This window comes from Schistocerca cancellata, chromosome 3, assembly GCF_023864275.1.
Source record: "Schistocerca cancellata isolate TAMUIC-IGC-003103 chromosome 3, iqSchCanc2.1, whole genome shotgun sequence".
Classification (NCBI taxonomy): Eukaryota; Metazoa; Arthropoda; class Insecta; order Orthoptera; family Acrididae; genus Schistocerca; species Schistocerca cancellata.
The window spans coordinates 864,392,987-864,416,283 of record NC_064628.1 but is presented as its reverse complement, the minus strand read 5'-3'; the positions used below and the strand labels follow the sequence as shown (position 1 = coordinate 864,416,283).

Sequence of the window (23,297 nt, the reverse complement as noted above, 5' to 3'; positions counted from 1 at the left end):
TGTTAACATCGAGTATAGATTTAAGTGTCAGGAAGTCGTCTCTGAAAGTATTTGTATGGAGTGTAGCCATGTATGGAAGTGAAACGTGGATGATAAATAGTTTAGACAAGAAGAGAATAGAAGCTTTCGAAATGTGGTGCTACAGAAGAATGCTGAAAATTAGATGGGTATATCACATAACTAATGAGGAGGTATTGAATAGAATTGGGGAGAAGAGGAGTTTGTCGCACAACTTGACTAGAAGAAGAAACCGGTTGGTAGGACATGTTCTGAGGGATCAAGGGATCACTTATTTATCGTTGGAGGGCAGCGTGGAGGGTAAAAATCGTAGAGGGAGACCAAGAGATGAATAAACTAAACAGATTCAGAAGGATGTAGGTTGCAGTAAGTACTGGGAGATGAAAAAAGCTTGCACAGGATAGAGTAGCATGGATAGCTGCATCAAACCAGTCTCAGGACTGAAGACCACAACAACAACAACAACAACAACAAGTATTGTGTACACATTTTAACTTGATTGATTTTAAATGGAATTGCAGTGTGCAGGTCAAGCAAGTGCCGCAATGGGGAGGAGTACTGCAGTGACATATATTTTGCAGTTAGTGTCTACCCTCACTGTGGATAGTTAACTGTTTTATCTGAGAAGGAGCTGTGGGTAGCACTCGTGATGCAGCACGAATTCCTTCGTCATTCCTTCAAACACACACACACACACACACACACACACACACACACACACACACACACACACAATACCAAATATCGTTCGTCTTTCATCGTTTTAAAAATGAGTGTTCCAAGGAAAGTCTTTCATTCTAGTGCTGTGTTAGCTGCTAAGTCTGGTGACAATATGGGGGACGGAGGCAACAGGTGGCAGGGGGGGAGAGGGTTACTGGCTAATGTCTGATTGCACTTGGGGGTAGTGGTCTAAGAAAGGTTGGTAACCACAGCTGACGTGCTGTATAATGTACTTTTTATTTTTACCGCCTGAAAGTCTTGGGAGAGCCAGGCCTAACGAAACTCTACCATCTAGTGAGCAAGATGTATGAGACAGGCGAAATACCCCCAGACTTCAAGAAGAATATAATAATTCCAATGCCAAAGAAAGCAGGCGTTGACAGATGTGAAAATTACCGAACTATCAGTTTAATAAGCCACGGTTGCAAAATACTAACACGAATTCTTTACAGACGAATGGAAAAAACTGCTAGAAACCGACCACGGGAAAGATCAGTTTGGATTCCGTAGAAATGTTGGAACACGAGACGCAATATTGACCATACGACTTATCTTAGAAAATAGATTAAGGAAAGGCAAACCTACGTTTCTAGAATTCGTAGGCTTAGAGAAAGCTTTTGACAATGTTGAATGGAATACTCTCTTTCAAATTCTGAAGGTGGCAGGGGTAAAATACAGGGAGCGAAAGGCTATTTACAATTTGTACAAAACCAGAAGGCAGTTATAAGAGTCGAGGGGCATGAAAGTGAAGCAGTGGTTGAGAATGGAGTGAGACAGGGTTGTAGCCTATCCCCGATGTTATTCAATCTGTATATTGAGCAAACTGTAAAGGAAACAAAAGAAAAATTTGAAGTAGGAATTAAAATCCATGGAGAAGGAATAAAAACTTTGAGGTTTGCCGATGACATTGTAATTATGTCAGAGACAGCAAAGGACCTGGAAGAGAAGCTGAACGGAATGGACAGTGTCTTGAAAGGAGGATATGAGATGAACATCAACAAAAGCAAAACAAGGGTAATGGAATGTAGTCGAATTAAATCGGGTGATGCTGCGGGAATTAGATTAGGAAATGAGACGCTTAAAGTGGTAAATGAGTTTTGCTATTTGGGGAGAAAAATCACTGATGATGGTCGAAGTAGAGAGGATATAAAATGTAGACTGGCAATGGCAAGCAAAGCGTTTCTGAAGAAGAAGAACTGGGTAACATCGAGTATAGATTTAAGTGTCAGGAAGTCGTTTCTGAAAGTATTTATATGGAGTGTAGCCATGTATGGAAGTGAAACGTGGACGATAAATAGTTTAGACAAGACGAGAATAGAAGCTTTCGAAATGTGGTGCTACAGAAGAATGCTGAAGATTAGATGGGTAGATCACATAACTAATGAGGAGGTATTGAATAGAATTGGAGAGAAGAGAAATTTGTGGCACAACTTGAGTAGATGAAGGGATCGGTTGATAGGTCATATTCTGAGGCATCAAGGGATCACCAATTTAGAATTGGAGGGCAGCGTGGAGGGTAGAAATCGTAGAGGGAGACCAAGAGATGAATAAACTAAACAGATTCAGAAGGATGTAGGTTGCAGTAGGTACTGGGAGATGAAGAAGCTTGCACAGGATAGAGTAGCATGGAGAGCTGCATCAAACCAGTCTCTGGACTGAAGACGACAACAACAACATTTTTACCGCCGAAGTAGAAGTATTTTTGTTTGTCAGCAAACTTATTGAAACTTGCGAATTTAGACTTTCTCTGCGAATCTCGACGATGAAGTCTTCTCGGGTTATCAGCCGAGTCTAGGCGTCGTTCTGCGGCTACGTTTCAACAAGTTTCGTACATGCCATCTTCAGGCGAAGTAGCTTCTCCTGAGCGGGCGCCTTGCACCGTTCGCCCGGCTCCCCCTGGCGGAGGTTGGAGTCCTCTCTCGGGCACGGATGTGATTGTTGTACTTAGCGTAAGTGAGTTTTAGTTAGATTAAGTAGTGTGTAAACCTAAGAACCGATGACCCCAGCAGTTTGGTCCCATTGGAACTACAAATTTCCTATTCCCCGCCTCTCCTGAAGGTGACAAGTAAGAAACTTGTTGAAACGTAGCCGCAGAACTCGGCTTATAGCCCGAGAATACTTCGTCATTGTTGAAACTAGCGACCTGTGTGGCTAAGCTGCCGCGGCGTCGGCCGGGCTGGTTCCCCGCAGTGGCGCAGCCGGTGACGCAGGGAGAGCCGCTGACGGAGAGCGTGGTGGCGCTGAGCGGCGCCAACGTGACGGTGGGCTGCCGCGCGCCCGTCTCGCTGGGCTCCTGCTGGTTCCGCCACCCGGACGGCTCGCTCGTCACGCCGGAGATGTTCGGCCTGGGCCGCTACGGCTACTTCGGCGACGGCCTCTCCCTGGGCTCGTGCAGCGTGCGCTTCACCGCCCAGCCGCGCGACTCGGGCCGCTGGACGTGCTACATGGGCGTGCCCGACCACGTCGACGGCGACCTCTACGCCACCGTAGACGTCCAGATCATAGGTACGTGCGCTGCGCGCCGCCGACCGAGAGAGGGCGACGTTCAAAAATTGGCCGGGTACCAGTTGGACTCGCGCACTGCAGTTCCGTACGAACTTAACCTCTAAAGATAAACGGCATTGTCCGAACTGGAAACATGTCTCCACAGGAGTGTCACAAGGATCAGTCTTAGGCCTACTTTTATTTTCCTTATTCACTACTGGCCATTAAAATTTGCTACACCAAGAAGAAATGCAGTTGATGAACCGGAATTCATTGCACAAATACACTAGAACTGACATGTGATTACATTTTCACGCAATTTGGGTCCATAGATCCTGAGAAAACAGTACCCACAACAAGCACCTATGGCCGTATTAACGGCCTTGATACGCCTGGGCATCGAGTCAAACAGAGCTTGGATGGCGTGTACAGGTACAGCTGCCCACGCAGCTTCAACACGATACCACAGTTCATCAAGAGTAGAGACTGGCGTATTGTGACGAGCCAGTTGCTCGGCCACCATTGACCAGACGGTTTCAATTGGTGAGAGATCTGGAGAATGTGCTGGCCAGGGCAGCAGTCGAACATTTTCTGTATCAAGAAAGGCCCGTACAGGACCTGCAACAAGCGGTTGTGCATTATCCTGCTGAAATGTAGGGTTTTTCAGGGATCGAATGAAGTGTAGTGCCACGGGTCGTAACACATCTGAAATGTAACGACCACTGTTCAAAGTGCCGTCAATGCGAACAAGAGGTTACCCAGACGTGTAACCAATAGCACCCCAATACCATCACGCCGGGTGATACGCCAGTACGGCGATGACGAATACACGCTTCCAATGTGCGTTCACCGCGATGTCGCCAAACACGGATGCGACCATCATGATGCTGTAAACAGAACCTGGATTCATCCGAAAAAATGACGTTTTGCCATTCGTCCACCCAGAGTCGTCATCGAGTACACCATCGCAGGCGATCCTGTCTGTGATGCAGCGTCAAGGGTAACCGCAGCCACGGTCTCCGAGCTGATAGTCCATGCTGCTGGAAACGTCGTTGAACTGTTCGTGCAAATGGTTGTTGTCTTGCAAACGTCCCCATCTCTTGACTCAGGGATCGAGACGTGGCTGCACGATCCGTTACAGCCAGGCGGATAAGATGCCTGTCATCACGACTGCTAGTGATACGAGGCCATTGGGATCCAACACGGCGTTCCGTATTACCCTCCTGAACCCACCCATTCCGTATTCTGCTAACAGTCATTGGATCTCGATCAACACGAGCAGCAATGTCGCGATACGATAAACCGCAATCGCGATAGGCTACAATTCGACCTTTATCAAAGTGCGAAACGTTATCGTACGCATTTCTCCTCCTTACATCACAACAACGTTTCATCAGGCAACGCCAGTCAACTGCTGATTGTGTATGAGAAATCGGTTGGAAACTTTCCTTATGTCAGCACTTTGTAGGTGTCGCCACCGGCGCCAACCTCGTGTGAATGCTCTGAAAAGCTAATCATTTGCGTATCACAGCATCTCCTTCCTGTCGATTAAATTTCGCGTCATCTTCGTGGTGTAGCTATTTTAATGGCCAGTAGTGTGATTAAAAGCAGCAATAACGATAATTCTTGGAAAATAGTTGGGAAGTATACAAGGTGAAGAAAAAATGTAGCACTTGAAGTCGACATGCAGTTTGTCATCCCAGTTCAAGACAAAAGTGTATCTAGCAAGATCTAGTCCCGCCAATAGGTTTAATAGAAATTCTGCTAGAAAAACGAGGCTCTGGCAACGCTGTAACAGCGTGTAGCGTGGCCAAAAGCAGGCAGCATGAACTCTGCACAGTACTGGAGTTCTCCCATTAACTCAGTGAGACGAGGCAAGGCCGTGGATAACGGTAACGCGAACTCTCCGATACTTGTTTCAGTGAAAGAATCATATTGTATCCAATTTACACATCCAGAGTGCGGTATCTTATGTATTTCCTTCTGTTACTGTTACTTTTATTTAAACATTAACACATAAAATGAACATCTTACAGACTTAAACGATCACTTTGTTTCGTTCGTGACACAAGTATAGTCAATAGAAAATAGTGTTGGATTCAGTAACATCGTCTATATCCAATGAGGTACAAGAAGCACAATAGGTTCGCTACACTTGATTGTACACTATGATACGCACAATAATTCCATTCTGTATGTTTGACGTCCAGTCGTATCCCCACAGAGCCGGTATGCACATGCGCGAGTAACTTTCATTTCAGGGAAGCTGTTGAAAGCAACCACCTTGCATTTTCAAACACTTCACCAATGGCTGGATCATACTTTGCTGAACCCTACACAACACATCTGCGTCCACCTTTGCCACAGCGGCTTGCATGCGAGCTATTAGATCATGTACAGCCGTGGGTGGAATACTATAAACTTTTTCCTTTAAGTATCCCCACAAATAAAAACCTAGTGTATTAAGGTGTAGGGAATGTGGCAGCCAGAACAATGGACATCCACGAGCAATCCATTTCCCTGGAAACGCTTCATTTAAATAGTTACGCACTTTCATTCCAAAGTGTGGCAGCGCTGAAACTATAGTTGTCGCTGAACACCACGTGGCACTGTTTTAATGCGTCAGGCAAGGTACTGCAAAGAAACGGACGATAAAGGGACACTCCTTCCACAATTCTAGCCCACAGCTTTATGCCAAAGCTTGCCTGAAAGCCACGTTCATGGACGATATGTGTATATGTTCCGACCAATAATGGCTGTTGTGGAGGTTGATTATACCTTCGCGATTCAAGCTGGATTCGTGAGTCCATATCACATTATTTACAAAATGTTCGTTATCTTCCACTCCTACTTGGCGAATGCGATCTTCTGACCGCTGGTGTTGAGTTAACATGTGACGATACGGATTGCAGTTCCTCATCGTGCAGCAGTTCAACAACCAATCTTTGAGATATCTGTAACTGCCTTACAATATCACAGGCACTTTGCCGAGGTGACTGGTGAACTGTTTCAAGAATCGCGTTCTCTGTTTTGGATGACGTCTAGTCCTTGGACGACCTCTGTCCGTTAACTGAGGAGGAAGATTACCGGTTCCCCGAAGGCTTTGCTCCAGGCGACGAAAACCAATCTTAGTGGGATGGCGTATTTCAGGATACCGTGCAGCATCCGCATGAGCAAGAGCAGACGCCCGGTTATCGGATTTACCCAGCACCAAAAATATGTCGACGTAATCACTGTTTGTGTACACCATCGGGAAGCCGCCCTAGATGAGTCTCACAGGAGGACCATTTATAGATGTGTACTGCAAAGTTAGTAGACACATGCGTGCAGTTTAACGGATCCTTTGTCATTCTAAACGACGAGAACTAGCGACCGGACGTAAAAAAAAAAAAAAAGGTCAACGACAAATGGTACGGTAGCGTAGATTGGTATACGTTTCTCTGTACACTACGATATGCTGCACAATATGGCAATGTTACCAGTTCCTCGTTTTCACATGTGTTTTACAGATGTACCCGACTTTATTTTGCTAGATAAACTTTTGTGTTGAGTCTGGGTGAAGAATCGCATGCCGACCTCCAAGTACAGCATTTTCTTCTTCACGTTGTATGTCCTTCGTGCTCCAGCTGTGTGTAAGATTCATACCATTTTGTAATGACCTTATGTGATAAAACTTAAAAATAAAACAATAAAAATACGAGGGCTATCCACAAAGTACATTACGTTTTGGAATTTAAAATAAATAAAGTATTGGAATTTTTTTTTATTATATACAAATGAAAGCCACACTTAAATACTACTTTTCTACATAGTTGCCATTTCAATTAAGGCACTTATCGTAACGATGGACGAGCTTGTAAATTCCTTCGTCGTAAAATTCGGCCGCCTGCGCCTTCAACCACATAATGACTGTCTTTTGGGACAGAAAAGGTGCGATTTTTGTGGATTTCCTGGAAAGAGGCACTACAATAAACTATCAAAGGTACTGCCAAACTTTGCACAACCTCAGAAGAGCAATACAAAAGAAGCGCAGGGGAAAGTTGGGCTCAAAGATCTTGCTGATTCACGACAACACCCGGTCCCACACGGCAAATGCCACTCGTGAAGTTCTCGAATCTTTTAAGTGGGAGTTGTTTCCTCATCCGCCGTACAGTCCCGACATGACACCGAGGGACTTCCACTTATTCCCAGCAATGAAGAAGTGGTTGGCTATGCAGCGTTTCGATGACGACGCACAGCTTCAAGAAGAGGTAACCACGTAGTTGAAGGCGCAGGCGGCCTAATTTTACGACGAAGGAATTTCCAAGCTCGTCCATCGCTACGGTAAGTGCCTTAATTTAAATGGCAACTATGTAGAAAAGTAGTATTTAAGTGTGGCTTTCATCTGTATATAACAAAAAAAATTTCCAATACTTTATTTATTTTTAATTCCAAAACGTAATGTACTTTGTGGATAGCCCTCGTACTTTGGCTGGAAGCATTTCCATGCAATTTTTGTGTGTAACTAGGAGTTCATTATTCGTTTTCAAGGAATAATATAAAACAGCTTTACGCGTGTAGTACTTCACTAGTTAATTTGTTGCGGCAAGATACGTTTAGCTGAATTAGAACAAATTTTCGTACGATGTTTCTCATTTTCAGAGGAGCCTTTGGAGGTGCTACAGAAAGAAGTTGTTGCCACGGAGCGAGGACATACAACAATAGGGTGCAGATCTGTTACTGGGGACGGGCTGAACAACTGCCGCTTTGTTCATCCGAAAGGCTGGGGCATGACGTTCAGCGGACAAAAGGATGCGAGGTATGTTCAGCTGTTACGAAAATTTAATGAAGCAATGAGTGCACATAAAAGTGTGAGTGTAATGTCCGTATGAAGTTGCTGGTAAATTGGTTGAATAAGGAAACTCTCAAACTGTGATCTTCGTCGCTCATGATTACATCACCGCTCAGTTTCAGAAAATATTATTATTATCAATTTTTTTTTTCTGCAGTGCAGTCAAGGGCAGATATAGATATGCTGGAAATGGCCTTTCCCATGGTGAATGTTTCCTGAGAATTACTGACGTGAGAGAAGAGGACTTTGGGGAATGGGTATGTGCAGCTGCGTTGGAAGGACAGGAAGTTGGAGAAACATTGACTATAATAAACATTATCGAAGAAGGAGGTAAGGAAATTGTGTTATCTAAGTACTGTAGAAAATTGTGACCATAACACAATACTCAAATTCAGGATTCTGATTTAATGACGAGAAGTTAAGTACCTCTGGTCAGAAGAACATAAGGTAACAGCAAAAACAGCAGAAAATGGTATAACAGGAGTATGATCCGGTACGAATAGTATGGAAGAGCATTTAGTGATTACTGTGAGCAGTTCATTCATAGGATTAAACATTCCTATTCGTTGACAATTACAAATGTGCTTTTACTGAAGAAACGTATGATGCGAGAAAGATAGTATTTTTACCAACGATCAGACATCTTCATTTGCAATTACACGTATTATCTGCAAACCACCGTTAGGTGCATGGCACAGGGTACTTCTCATTAAACCACATGTTAGGGTTTCGCCTGGCTCCAATTGCATATGGAGCATGGGCTACTGTGCATACTGTCATTAGTTCAAATTTGTATTCGTGGTCCTTATGGGAGCATTATGTAGTGAGGGTGCGGGGAGTATATTTGTAAATTCTTCACTTAATACTGGTTGTTAATACTTTATAACGGGGCTTTCGCAAGACGGCAGCATTTTCGTGACGCTCTTCTAAGTGTCAAACGAACATGTGATTAGTCTTGCAGCCAAACTAATATTTTCAGTATCCGCAGTTAGCTCTACTTGATACTGGTCCTCCATATATGACCAATATTCTAAGATGGAATGCACGAGCGTTTCGTAAGCAGTGTCCTTTGCAGACTGACTGCATTTTCCCAGCCTCATTGTGAAGCAATTCGTACATAATGTCGCTAATAAGGTCGTAAGGGATTGTTTAACATTAAAGATGCGCTGCCCATGGGTGTCAAGACTGTGTGGGAGGATAGGAACGAGCATCCCCATGACCTGTACACTGAGAGTCTTACTAACGCCTCCTTAGGCAGAGATTACCCACCAGATCTAGTCCGCACACTGTATCCTATACCAGGTTTGTTTGTTTGTGTGTGTGTGTGTGTGTGTGTGTGTGTGTGTGTGTGTGTGTGTGTGTGTTTCTGTTCTATAGCGTCAACGGTGAATCCGTCTCAAAAGTAGCAAAATGTTCAGTCCTCTGTACGTATTAACCGACAACTCAGCAGCTTAAGTCCAATATAGGGTATAGAAAAATTTCCGCTACCAGTCACAATAAAAGATTATTCATTCGGCACACGACCGGTTTTGGGCTTGTGCGCCAACCGGGGTGGCCGAGCGGTTCTAGGCGCTACAGTCTGGAACCGCGCGACCGCTACGGTCGCAGGTTCGAATCCTGCCTCGGGCGTGGATGTGTGTAATGTCCTTAGGTTAGTTGGGTTTAAGTAGTTCTGAGTTCTAGGGGACTGATGACCTTAGAAGTTAAGTCCTATAGTGCTCAGAGCCATTTGAACCATTTTTTGGGCTTGTGCCCATCCTCAGGTGTTTACACATTCATGTACATGTTTATATTGCTGGAGATCACTGTATAAATACAAAGTAAATTGTTTACTGGTGACTAAACAGATACAAGTGGAACAACTGCAAGTGGCAGAGGTGCATTTGTCGAAAATATATCTGTGCTTACATAAAGATAAAGCATCATTATTATAATTACGCTGTGGTCAGAGTTTTTCCATTTAATTGCACATTTGTTATCATTTTCACGTCCATGTTTCAATTTCATAAAATTTCGCTGCATATTACACTATTGCAACGTGCACTCGTGACATACACTGTGTTTACATACAAACATTTCTACGTGCAATTTCTTTGATACTGTTAGTTTCTTTTTGTTCATCATGGGAGCTCAGTGGTATTATATGTATACGATTGGCATTCTTCAGATCTATACTTAATCATATGTATAAAATCCCACTCAGCCCCCATGACGAGCAAAAAGAAATTAACACTATCAAAGAAATTGCACATAGAAATGGATACAACCCAGATGTAATTGGAAGACTTAACAACAAAATCAAAAAGAAACAATGCAGACCTCCTGAATCAGATTCACAAGAAGGAAAAACAGAGTTGCTCACATACCGTTTATAGGTAAAATTTCATATCAAATTGCCAACCTCTTTCGGAAAACTGCTATTCAAATTTCTTTCAGCACTAACAACAAGCTACAACAGCACATCATCCTCAATAGTATGACAAATAACCAATGCCACCACAAATCTGGTATTTACAAACTATTATGTGACAAAAATGGTTCAAATGGCTCTAAGCACTATATGACTTAACATCTGAGATCATCAGTCCCCTAGACTTAGAACTATTTAAACCTAACCAACCTAAGGACATCACACACATCCATGATCGAGGCAGGATTCGAACCTGCGACCGTAGCAGCAGCGCGGTTCCGAAATGAAGCGCCTAGAACCGCTCGGACACTACGGCCATCCTCTTACGTGACAATTGCTCACAGTTCTGCATAGGCAAAACTGGAAGGAATTTCACTATAAGATACCGTGATCATATGGATGCCTTCCAGCTAAATAACTTTGATAAATCCACCTTTGCAATGCATCTAAAGGACCATGGTCACTTAGCCACAGCCATTACAGACAACCTACAAATACTACTCACTGTCAACAAAGGAAAGAAAGTGAATCTGCTCGAAGAGCTAGAAACTTACATCCACAGCTCTAACTCGCCACAACTTATTCTCAACGAAGAAGTGGAGCTTTCAAACAAATCTTATCTCCCCATATTTCTTGAAATATTCAAAAACAAAAACTCATTACCTTCTGATGTAATAACAAAGTTATGTGATATGGAAATCCGATGTAGCAGCCATACAACAGTTCAAGTATCATAATCGTAAATTGTAAAGGTCATATTGTAAACACAAGCTTTAACTGTCATTTTCGTAATTTGTAATAGGTTTTAAAATTTCATGTGTAGAACATCATTGTACTTCCTAGATGAAAGTTCTCTGGCAACAGTGTGACTCCAAACAGTTCTGCCATTTTTTAATTTGTAATAGCTTTAGTAATTTCATATATATATACAGGGTGAGTCATCTAACATTACCGCTGGATATATTTCGTAAACCACATCAAATACTGACGAATCGATTCCACAGACCGAACGTGAGGAGAGGGGCTAGTGTAATTGGTTAATACAAACCATAAAAAAACGCACGGAAGTATGTTTTTTAACACAAACCTACGTTTTTTTAAATGGAACCCCGTTAGGTTTGTTAGCACATCTGAACGTATAAACAAATAGTAATCAGTGCCGTTTGTTGCATTGTAAAATGTTAATTACATCCGGAGATACTGTAACCTAAAGTTGACGCTTGAGTACCACTCCTCCGCTGTTCGATCGTGTGTATCGGAGAGCACCGAATTACGTAGGGATCTAAAGGGAAAGGTGATGGGCCTTAGGTACAGAAGAGACTGATACAGCACATTACGTCCACATGCTAACCCCTTTTTATTGGTCTTTTTCACTGACGTACATGTACATTACCATGAGGGGTGAGGTACACGTACACACATGGTTTCCGTTTTCAATTACGTAGTGGAATAGAGTGTGTCCCGACATGTCAGGCCAATAGATGTTCAATGTGGTGGCCATTATTTGCTGCACACAATTGCAATCTCTGGCATAATGAATGTCGTACACGCCGCAGTACATCTGGTGTAATGTCGCCGCAGGATGCCACCATACGTTGTTTCATATCCTCTGGGGTTGTAGGCACATCACGCTACACATTCTCCATTAACGTACCCCACTGAAAGAAGTCCAGAGGTGTAAGATCAGGAGAACGGGCTGGCCAATTTATGCGTCCTTCACGTCCTATGAAACGCCCGTCGAACATCCTGTCAAGGGTCAGCCTAGTGTTAATTGCGGAATGTGCAGGTGCACCATCATGCTGATACCACATACGTCGACGCGTTTCCAGTGGGACACACTCTATTCCGCTTCGTAATTGAAAACGGTAACCACGTGTGTACGTTTACCTCACCCCTCTTGGTAATGTACATGTGCGTCAGTGAAAAAGACCAATAAAAAGGTGTTAGCATGTGGACGTAATGTGCTGTTCCAGTCTCTTCTGTACCTAAGGTCCATCACCGTTCCCTTTGGATCCCTACGTAATTCGGTGCTCTCCGATACACACGATCGAACAGCGGAGGAGTGGTACTCAAGCGTCAACTTTAGATTACAATATCTCCGGATGTAATTAACATTTTACAATGCAACAAACGGCACTGATTACGTATTTGTTTATATGTTCAGATGTGCTAACAAAACTAATGGGGTTCCATTTAAAAAAACGTAGGTTTGTGTTAAAAAACATACTTCAGTGCATTTTTTTATGGTTTCTATTAACCAATTACTTTAGCCCCACTCCTCACGTTCGGTCTGTGGAATCGATTCGTCAGTATTTGATGTGGTTTACGAAATAAATCCAGCGGTAACGTAGGGTGACTCACCCTGTATATATAACATCATTGTGGTTCCTAAGTTCTTGGACAAAGATGCCGATTAAAATTTCATAATGTGGATTAAAAAGCTTCGCAATTTATAATAGCTTTTTAAGTTTCCATGTGTGCAACATCATTGCCCTTCCTATGAGTAAGTTCTTTGACCATAATCTACATGTTTCTGTACGAGAAACATCTTTACACCTTCTACGGCTAAGGTCTTTGGCCATAGCCTACGTGTTTGTATGTCAACACAGTGTATGCTACGCGTGCACGTCACAATAGTGAAATACGCAGCGCAATTTTATAAAACTGAAATATGGACGTGAAATTGATAACAAATGTGCAACTAAGTGGAAAAACTGTCACCACAGCACAATTATAATAATGATGCTTCATCTTTATGTAAGTACAGATGTATTTTCAACAAATGCTCCCCTGCCACTTACAATTGTTCCACTTGTATCTGTTTAGTCACCAACAAATAATTTTCTTTGTGTTTATACAGTGATCTCCAGCAATATAAACATTTACATGAATGTATGAACACCTGAGGATGAGCACAAGGCCGAAACCGCTCGTGTGACGGATAAATAATCCCTTATTGTGACTGGTAGCGGAAATTTTTCTACACCCTATAAAGGTACAGTCACGGAGTTCAACAGCATCCACTATGGATAAAATTCACTTAACTCCATTATCTGAGCAAAGGTATCCAGATACGCTGATGTAGTGGGGAATTGACCACTAGATGTCGCGAGAGGCGGACCCGCCATTGAAGAAGTAGGCAGGGAGGCTTGTGTTGTCAGCAGAGAAGCGGTAGCATCATAACAAGTCTGTCCACAGAACTCAGTGACCTCGAAGGTGGACTAGTCATTGGATGTCTCCTGAGTAAGAAATCCTTCATGGGCATTTGCACCCTTCTAAAGCTGCCCAAGGCGAGTATTGGTTCTGTGGTGTGAAGTGGAAACGCGATGGAACAAACACAGCTAAATCTAATCCTGCCAGACCTGATGTTATGAAGGAGAGGGACCGCCAAGCATTGCGGAGGCTGGTTGTAAAAATTCGAATGAAATGAGAGGAAAGACTCATTCATGAGTTGCGAAGTGATGCTAGCAGGTAGATACAATGACTGTGCATGTGGAGCTGAAAAGAATGGGGTACAGTGGTCGAATAGCTTCTCATTAGCCACTCGTTTCTGCAGCCAGTCGCAAGCGACATTTGAGGTGGGGTAAGAAGCGACGCCAATGGAAAATGGATAACAGGGAACAAGTGATTTTTTTTGTGGTGAATCACTTTGTACCTAGTTGGAATCCGATGGAAGGGTTTGGGTTCGACGAATGCCTGGAGAACAATACCTGACATGTGTAGCAGCAAAAGCAAGAAGGAGGTGGTGTTACTGTGCAGGGGTATTATTCGTGGTTAGTATGTGGTTCTTTCAACGCGCTTAAGAAAATGCTAAATCATGAACAATGTGAACAGATTTAGCAGAGTTCGGAGGTGATGTTTGTTTCTTCCAATATGACAATGCACCCTGTCACAATGGAGCAAATGTGAGGCAATAATACATAGGCAATAACACTCTGTAAATGGACTGTCCTGTCCAGAATCCCATCGCGAACCCAATGGAAAACTTTTGGGGTGAGTTAGAACTTCCGTCTAGGCCCAGCAACCACTACCTTCTCTGCTTTCGGCTCTTCTGCCACACCTCCCCAGATATTCAAACGAAAAAACAAATACTTTCCAAACAGGCCCGAAGGCCCAACGGTACCGACCGGCCGCCGTGTCATCCTCAGCACCAGATGCGGATATGGAAGGGGCATGTGGTCAGTACACCACTTTTCCGACTCTTGCCAGTTTCCGTGACCGGTGTCGCTACTTCTCCATCAAGTAGCTCCTCAATTTGTCTCACAAGGGCTGAGTGCAGCCCACCTGTCTACAGCACTCGGCAGACCCGGAGGGTGACCCATCCAAGTCTTAGCCAAGCTTGACAGCGCTTAACTTTGGTGATCTGCTGGGCACCGGTGTTACCACTGCGGCAAGGCCGTTGACCACAGATATTCAGACACCTCACTGAAAGTGCCCCACCTCAGTTCAAGCTGTCAAAAAGCCAGGGCCAGGTACTTTTGATCGCACTGTGTTGCCACATTTATTCGGCAACGGCCTTGCACCAGTGGTTACACCGGTTCACGTGAGATCACCGAAGTTAAGCGCTGTCGGGCGTGGTCGGCACTTGGATGGGTGACCATCCAGGCCGCCATGCGCTGTTGCCATTTTTCGGGGTGCACTCAGCCTCGTGATGCCAATTGAGGGGCTCCTCGACCGAATAGTAGCGGCTTCGGTCAAGAATACCATCATACCGACCGGGAAAGCGGTGTGCTGACCCCACGCCCCTCCTATCCGCATCCTCCACTGAGTATGACACGGCCATGGGATGGTCCCGGTAGACCACTCGTCGCCTGAAGACGGAGCGCCACATTTATTCATTAGCTAGATTTTATGTTCAGTAGCTGTTTCTCTGTACAACAATTATTCTAATGAAGCCAACTGAAAAAAAAATTCAGAGATTTATAGGACATCGTGTCAGGGACACTAGCTGTTCCAGATAATTTTGCATGCAAAAACGCTATATATTATAAGGTTTTAGCCTGTAAATACCCTAAGTGCGTTGTTCACGATAAACGTTTTTATAAATAATGAAGTCAACGCTCAACGAGTTTCGCCTTTTACTCATATTTACTCATTGGACGCTTGACCAAAAACTAACAAACTGTTCACTGAGTGACAGTAACAATTCATAGACCAAAATTGCATGCTCCAATTACAGACTGAACATCACTAGCTACTGATAACTACATTGAATCACACTCCCTTCAGCTTTCTTCGATGCCAACCTCCAACTGCGAACAACAACGCCCTCTCATTAATTCTGTCTTGTTTCATGGTCCTGTATGTTGTGAAACTGGAAGTGTATTTGTGCCAAATCTTAAAAATTACTTCATTGTGCCTAGTAGTAATCCAAATTTCAGTTTAAATATTAAGCATGTTGGTCATGTAATTGAAACGGTGTCATGAAATTTTCGCCATTGTCAATAGATTCCGGGTTAGTCCCCCATCCTGAACTCCAGGAGACAACTGTCAAGGGGGAGGTGACCATGAAAAAAGACTGAAAAACATACCAAAACAGTTGTATCCTACGAGTTGAAGTGTAGAATGTCAAAGTCTAACTGTTCTATCGAAGTCAGAAAATATGAAAAGTTAAATTCAGATGCTCAGTCTGCAGGGTGACCAAAAAGTCCATTAACTGGTGGAAAGTCAATACTTCAAGGAATAATGTAGGTAGAGAGGTAAAAATTGACACACATGCTTGAAAAGGCATGGGGTTTTATTTAAACCAAACCGTGCACAAAATTACCAATGGATGGCGCTTCATACGATATAAAAGCGATAACTAGCACAATAACTGGTTTTTAACTGAGATGATATTCTTTATGACAAATGCTCATCGTGTCAGCCGTTATTCATCAATAACAGCTGTAGTCGAAGAATAATATTTTTAACAGCACCGTATAGCATATCAGTAGATATGGTGAGAAATTACAGTCAGACGTTGTCTTTTAGTATCCCTAATGCGGTCGGAAAATAGCGGTATACTTGCGACTTCAGTCATCCCCACAACCAATAATCACACGGAACGAGGTCTGTGGACCTGCGATGCCAGGCATGACGTAAGTGGTAGCTCAGTACGCGATCCTCACCAATGATGTGCGCAACAGATCTTTCATACGTGTTAGAATATGGAGTGGAACGCCATCCTGCATAAAAGTCGTACCTTCCAGCACGTGTTTATCAGCCAGGCTGGAGATGAAGCGATTCTGTAACATACCGGCGTACCTCGACCACTGACAGTCTTTGGTACAGTAACCCCGCCAATTTCCTCGAAGGTAGAGAGTCCGATCACGACTGGTTTGGTAAATCAACACCTACTGTGACTTTGTCGTCATGGAATGGGGTTTCCTCGACAGTTCTAGGACTTTCGTCATCCCAAATTATGCAGCTGTTGCAGTCACTCTGAGTGTGACAGGGCTTCGTCCGTTCACAACTTGTTGCACAACCAATCGTCATCCTCCCACATTTTTTGAAGTGCCCACTTCACAAATGCTCTCGGTGTCACAAAATCTGTGGCTAACAGTTCACTGTATAGTGATTCTCGTGTGGCATTACAATAACTGGTTTTTAGCAAAGATGATATTCTTTCCAGAATGAGATTTTCACTCTGCAACGGAGTGTGCGCCGATATTAAAATTTCTTGGCAGATATCAGGGCACACTCCGCTGCAGAGTGAAAATCTCATTCTGGAAACATCCCCCAGGCTGTGGCTAAGCCATGTCTCCGCAATATCCTTTCTTTCAGGAGTGCTAGTTCTGCAAGTTTCGTAGGAGAGCTTCTGTAAAGTTTGGAAGGTAGGAGACGAGATACTGGCAGAACTAAGCTGTGAGTACCGGGCGTGAGTCGTGCTTCGGTAGCTCAGATGGTAGAGCACTTGCCCGCGAAAGGCAAAGGTCCCGAGTTCGAGTCTCGGTCGGGCACACAGTTTTAATCTGCCAGGAAGTTTCATTTCATGATATTCTTTGTAACAAATGCTCATCGTGTCAGCCGTTATTCATCAATAATAGCTGTAGTCGAAGGACAATATTTTTAACGGCACTGTACAGCATATTAGTAGATATGGTGAGAAATTACAGTCGGATGTTGTCTTTTAGTATCCCTAATGCGGTCGGAAAATCGCGGTAGACTTGCTGTACAGCGCCATCTGTTGGCAAGTTTTGGCATTCTTTTTTCGTTTCAATAAACCCCATGTGGCTTCCTACACATGTGTAAATTTTTATCACTCTGATTGCATTATTCCGTGAATTACTGCATTTTCAAATGTTAACGCACTTTAGGGTCACCCTGTGTATGCAATGGAACTCAGTGGAATGAAATGAAAATAAGATAAGGATTTCTGGTCACAAGAATGTTATACTACTGGCCATTAAAATTGCTACGCCACGAAGATGACGTGCTACAGACGCTTAATTTAACCGACAGGAAGAAGATGCTGTGATATGCAAATGATTAGCTTTTCAGATCATTCACATAGGATTGGCGCCGGTAGCGACACCTACAACGTGCTGACATGAGGAAAGTTTCCAACCGATTTCTCATACACAAACAGCAGTTGACCGACGTTTCATGGTGAAACGTTGTTGTGATGCCTCGTGTAAGGAAGAGAAATGCATACCATCACGTTTCCGACTTTGATAAAGGTCGGATTCTAGCCTATCGCGAATGCTGTTTATCGTATCGCGACATTGCTGCTCGCGTTGGTCGAGATCCAATGACTGTTAGCAGAATATGGAATCGGTGGGTTCAGAAGGGTAATACGGAACGCCGTGTTGGATCCCAACGGCCTCATATCACTAGCAGTCGAGATGACAGGCATCTTATCCGCATGGCTGTAACGGATCGTGCAGCCACGTCTCGATCCCTGAGTCAACAGATGGGGACGTTTGCAAGACAACAACCATCTGCACGAACAGTTCGACGACGTTTGCAGCAGCATCGACTATCAGCTCGGAGACCGTGGCTGTGGTTACCCTTGACGCTGCATCACAGACAGGAGAGCCTGCGATGGTGTACTCAACGACGACTCTGGGTGCACGAATGGCAAAACGTCATTTTTTCGGATGAATCCAGGTTCTGTTTACAGCATCATGATGGTCGCATCCGTGTTTGGCGACATCGCGGTGAACGCACATTGGAAGGGTGTATTCGTCATCGCCATACTGGCGTATCATCCGGCTTGATGGTATGGGGTGCCATTGGTTACACCTCTTGTTCGCAGTGACGGCACTTTGAACAGTGGACGTTACATATGGGATGTGTTACGACCCGTGGCTCTACCCTTCATTCGATCCCTGCGAAACCCTACAGTTCAGCAGGATAATGGACGACCACATGTTGCAGGTCCTGTACGCTCCTTTCTGGATACAGAAAATGTTCGTCTGCTGCCCTGGCCAGCACATTTTCCAGATCTCTCACCAACTGAAAACGTCTGGTAAATGGTGACCGAGCAACTTGCTCGTCACTGCTCTTGATGAACTGTGGTATCAGGTTGAAGCTGCATGGGCAGTTGTACCTGTACACGCCATCCAAGCTCTGTTTCACTCGATGCCCAGGCGTATCAAGGCCGTTATTACGGCCAGAGGTGGTTGGTCTCGGTACTGATTTCTCAGGATCTATGCACTCAAATTGCGTGATAATGTAATCATATGTCAGTTCTAGTATAATATATTTTTGCAATGAATACCCGTTTAACATGTGCATTTCTTCTCGGTATATCAATTTTAATGGCCAGTAGTGTAGGTGTCCTGAAGTGTGCATTCCAATAACTCCAAACCACCGCTATTTCCGCCTACAGTACTGTCAAGCGGGAGGTCACTGGATCGCAAGTTGGACGTCTGTTGTGTTTTCTGATTAAAGCTGGTACTGTTTCGGTGCCAGTGATGGCCGTGTGTTGGTTAGAAGGAGGCCAGTTGAAGGCCTGCAACCTAACTGAATGCGTGCTGGACACACTGAACATACACTTGGCCTTAGGGTCTGTGGTCCGATTTCGTATGACTGCATCAGCACTCTCGTTTTTATTCCATGCACCCTGACTGCACATGTGTACGTCAGTCTGGTGACTGAATCTGTTGTGCTGCCATTCATGAACAGAATTTCAGGGGGTGTTTTCCAACAGAATAACGCTCGTCCACATACCGCGGTTGTAGCGCAGCGTGCTCTTCAGGGTGTCGACATGTTGCCTTGGCCTTGCTCGATCAAATGCCGTCTCCAATCGAGCTGATATGGGACGTCATTGGACGACATTCCAGCGTCTTCTACAAACCGCGTTAACCGTCCCCGTACTTACTGACCAAGTGCAACAGGCATAATTCTACATTCGGCACCTGTACCCGACAATACAAGCAGGTTTGCTTACTTGAATGCAACATTCTGGCGGTTATACCTGTAATTAATCTGCCAACATTTCACATTTGCAATGGTTTACATCGCGCTTGCATTAACCTGCAACCTTGCAATGGTAATCATTCCCAGAAGTTACCTAGACAATTGTATTCCCGAAAATTTCATTACTCTACGTTAATTATTTTTTGGTGTTGCGATTTTTTTCCATCAGTGTATATATATAAAGATGAAATGGGAGATATGAGTGAAGAGTGAAGAGTTTGACAGAGCACTAAAAGACATGAGTCGAAAAACGGCCGCGGGAGTAAACAACATTCCATTAGAACTACTGACAGCCTTGGAAGAGCCAGCCCTGACAAAACTCTACCATCTGGTGAGCAAGATGTATGAGACAGGCGAAATACCCTGAGTCTTCAAGAAGAATATAATAATTCCAATCCCAAAGAAAGCAGATGTTGACAGATGTGAAAATTACCGAACTATCAGTTTAACAAGTCACGGATGCAGAATACTAACGCGAATTCTTTACAGACGAATGGAAAAACTTGGAGAAGCCGACCTCGGGTAATATCAGTTTGGATTCCGTAAAAATATGGGAACACGTGAGGTAGTACTGCATTTGTAGACTTAGGGAAAGCTTTTGACAATGTTGACTGGAATACTCTCTTTCGAATTCTGAAGGTGGAAGGGGTAAAATACAGGAAGCGAAAGGCCATTTACAATTTGTACAGAAACCAGAAGGCAGTTATAAGAGTCTAGAGACATGAAAGGGAACCAGTGGTTGGTAAGGGAGTGAGACAGGGTTGCAGGTTATCCCCAATGTAATTCAATCTGTATATTGAGCAAGCAGTAAAGGAAACGAAAGAAAAATTCGGAGTAGGTATTAAAATTCTTGGAGAAGAAATAAAAACTTTGAGGTTCGCCGATGATATTTTAATTCTGTCAGAGACAGTAAAGGACCTAGAAGAGCAGCTGAACGGAATGAACAGTGTCTTGAAAGGAGGATATAAGATGAACATCAACAAAAGCAGAACGAGGATAATGGAATGTAGTCGAATTAAGTCGAGCGATGCTGAGGGAATTAGATTAGCAAATGAGACACTTAAATTACTAAAGGAGTTTTGCTTTTTGGGGAGCAAAATAACTGATCATGGTCGAAGTAGAGAGGATGTAAAATGTAGACTGGCAATGGTAAGGAATGTGTTTCTGAAGAAGAGAAATTTGTTATCATCGAGTATAGATTTAAGTATTAGGAAGTCGTTTCTGAAAGCATTTGTTTGGAGTGTAGCCATGTATGGAAGTGAAACATGGACGATAAATAGTTTGGACAAGAAGAAAATAGGAGCTTTGGAAATGTGGTGCTAGAGAAGAATGCTGAAGATTAGATGGGTCGATGACATAATTAATGAGGAGGTATTGACTAGAATTGGGGAGAAGAGAAATTTGTGGCACAACTTGACTAGAACGAGGGATCGGTTGGTAGGACATGTTCTGAGGCATCAAGGAATCACCAGTTTAGTACTGGAGGGCAGCGTGGAGGGTAAAAATTGTAGAGGGAGATCAAGAGATGAATACACTAAGCAGATTCAGTAGGATATAGGTTGCAGTAGGTACTGGGAAATGAAGAAGGTTATACATGATAGAGTAGCAGGGGAGCTGCATCAGACCAGTCTCAGGACTGAAGACCACAACAACAACAACATATCCTCCAATAATTATGAACGTTGGTTGTAAATGCTTAATTGCTACTCTGAGTTGAAGTGATTGGCACCTGAAAGAAAGTGGTGATCACGCCACACCATCTTTGCTTGCATATGTACCCCGCAAGCTACTGTATGGTGCATGGCGGAAGGTATCTTGTCCCGCTACTACTCATTTCCTTTCACCCTCCACTCACAAATAGATCGAGGGAGAAAGGACTATCTACAAGCCTCCTGGCGAGCCTTGATGTCTCTCAACTCTGTGGTCCTTACGCGAAATATACGTTAGCGGCAACAGACTCATGCTGCAGTCAACTTCAAACGCTGGTTCTCGTAATTTTATAAATTTTTATTTGTGAGACGTCCACAACTGTTCTGCAACATGTTCATGGTAGACAAATACGCCACAGTTGTAAAGTACTTAACTGAACGAAGTCTTGCACGATTGAAGTCGGTATTTACTACCATGGTTTCGAAGTCTTAGCGTCAGCATCAGTTGTATGTAAAGTCTAGCAGTAGAACGGCGTCATGTCCATGCCCTAGCAACTAAAGGAAAACATCTATCGATCTACGTACGGTAGATAATTGCCTTTAGTTGTTAGGGCAAGGACATGACGCCGTTCTACTGCTAGACTTTGGGTACAACCGTGATAGTGTAAACCGACTTCAGTCGTGCAAGACTTCGGTCAATAAAGTGTTTTACAACTGTGGCGGATTTGTCTACCATGAAAATCTCGAGTGTTTCTTGAGAAGAACGTCGTATTGCCTCCAGGAATTCCCATTTGAGTTCACAAAGCAACTCCGTAATACTCGCGTGTTAGTCGAACCTATCGGAAACAAATCTAGCTGCTCGCCTCTGAATTACTTTGGTGTCATTACTTTGATGTCTTCCTTTACTCCGACCTGATGGAGGTCCCACCCAAACACTGGAGCAGTACTCAAGAGTGGCTTGCACTAGTATTCTACACGTGAACTCCTTCACATATGAGTTACATTTTTCCTAAAATTCTCCCAATCGACCAAAATCGACCATTTGCCTTCCCACTACCGTTCTTATGGGCTCGTTCCATTTCAAATCATTTTGCAACGTTGCACCCAGATATTTAAATTTTGTGATAAATACAATAAAACCGGTTAGACACTGACCAAAAGGGGAAAAAAAGGATTTCACTTCCGTATTGCAGAGCTTCATCAGAATTCATCATTACGATTGTTTACAAATAATGAAATTTTAAATATCAAACTTTTGCAGTAACAAACATTTCTCAGCGAAACTACGTCGAAAGAATTAGTGAAACCCGTATTACAGTCTGGATGATGATAATTTCGGAAATATTATGAAGTATTTCTTTATATTCATTAAGAATCTGTTCTGTGAAAGTTAACTGAAAAAGTAAAAAGGAAAGTATCTGTTTACTCTGTAAGTGATACCAGAGCAAATGGGTATATGCGTCTTCAGTCTAATGCATCCTTGCAGAAATTGTGATGCAAACAAGTAAGTCTTAATTCATCATTCACATTCATGTGTGAATCTTACTTGAGTGATTATCAATGCTTTGCCTTTCTATGCTCAACAGAATGCATCACAACAGGTTTATCATAGTAGTCAGAACTATCAAGAACTCCATAATATTCTGAAGATCATCATAAATGTTGATTTTGATATCTTGAACGGTAACTGTGCTTGTTAACTAAAATGCAATATTTAATTCCAATAGCTGTAATATTGTTCTTAAATATTGTGGTATTATTTAATTTTAGACTAAACATA

The 23,297-nt window shown here is 43.4% G+C and overlaps 1 protein-coding gene across 1 annotated transcript in view; it reads left to right on the top strand.

Moving 5' to 3' along the window:
• Positions 1-23,297, top strand: part of LOC126177126 (uncharacterized) — a 225,063-nt gene that overhangs the window by 200,778 nt on the left and 988 nt on the right. The window contains exons 7-9 of the mRNA XM_049924395.1: positions 2,929-3,243; positions 7,864-8,020; positions 8,211-8,383. Coding sequence (XP_049780352.1) covers positions 2,929-3,243; positions 7,864-8,020; positions 8,211-8,383 — 645 coding nt within the window. The remainder of the gene's footprint in view (positions 1-2,928; positions 3,244-7,863; positions 8,021-8,210; positions 8,384-23,297) is intronic.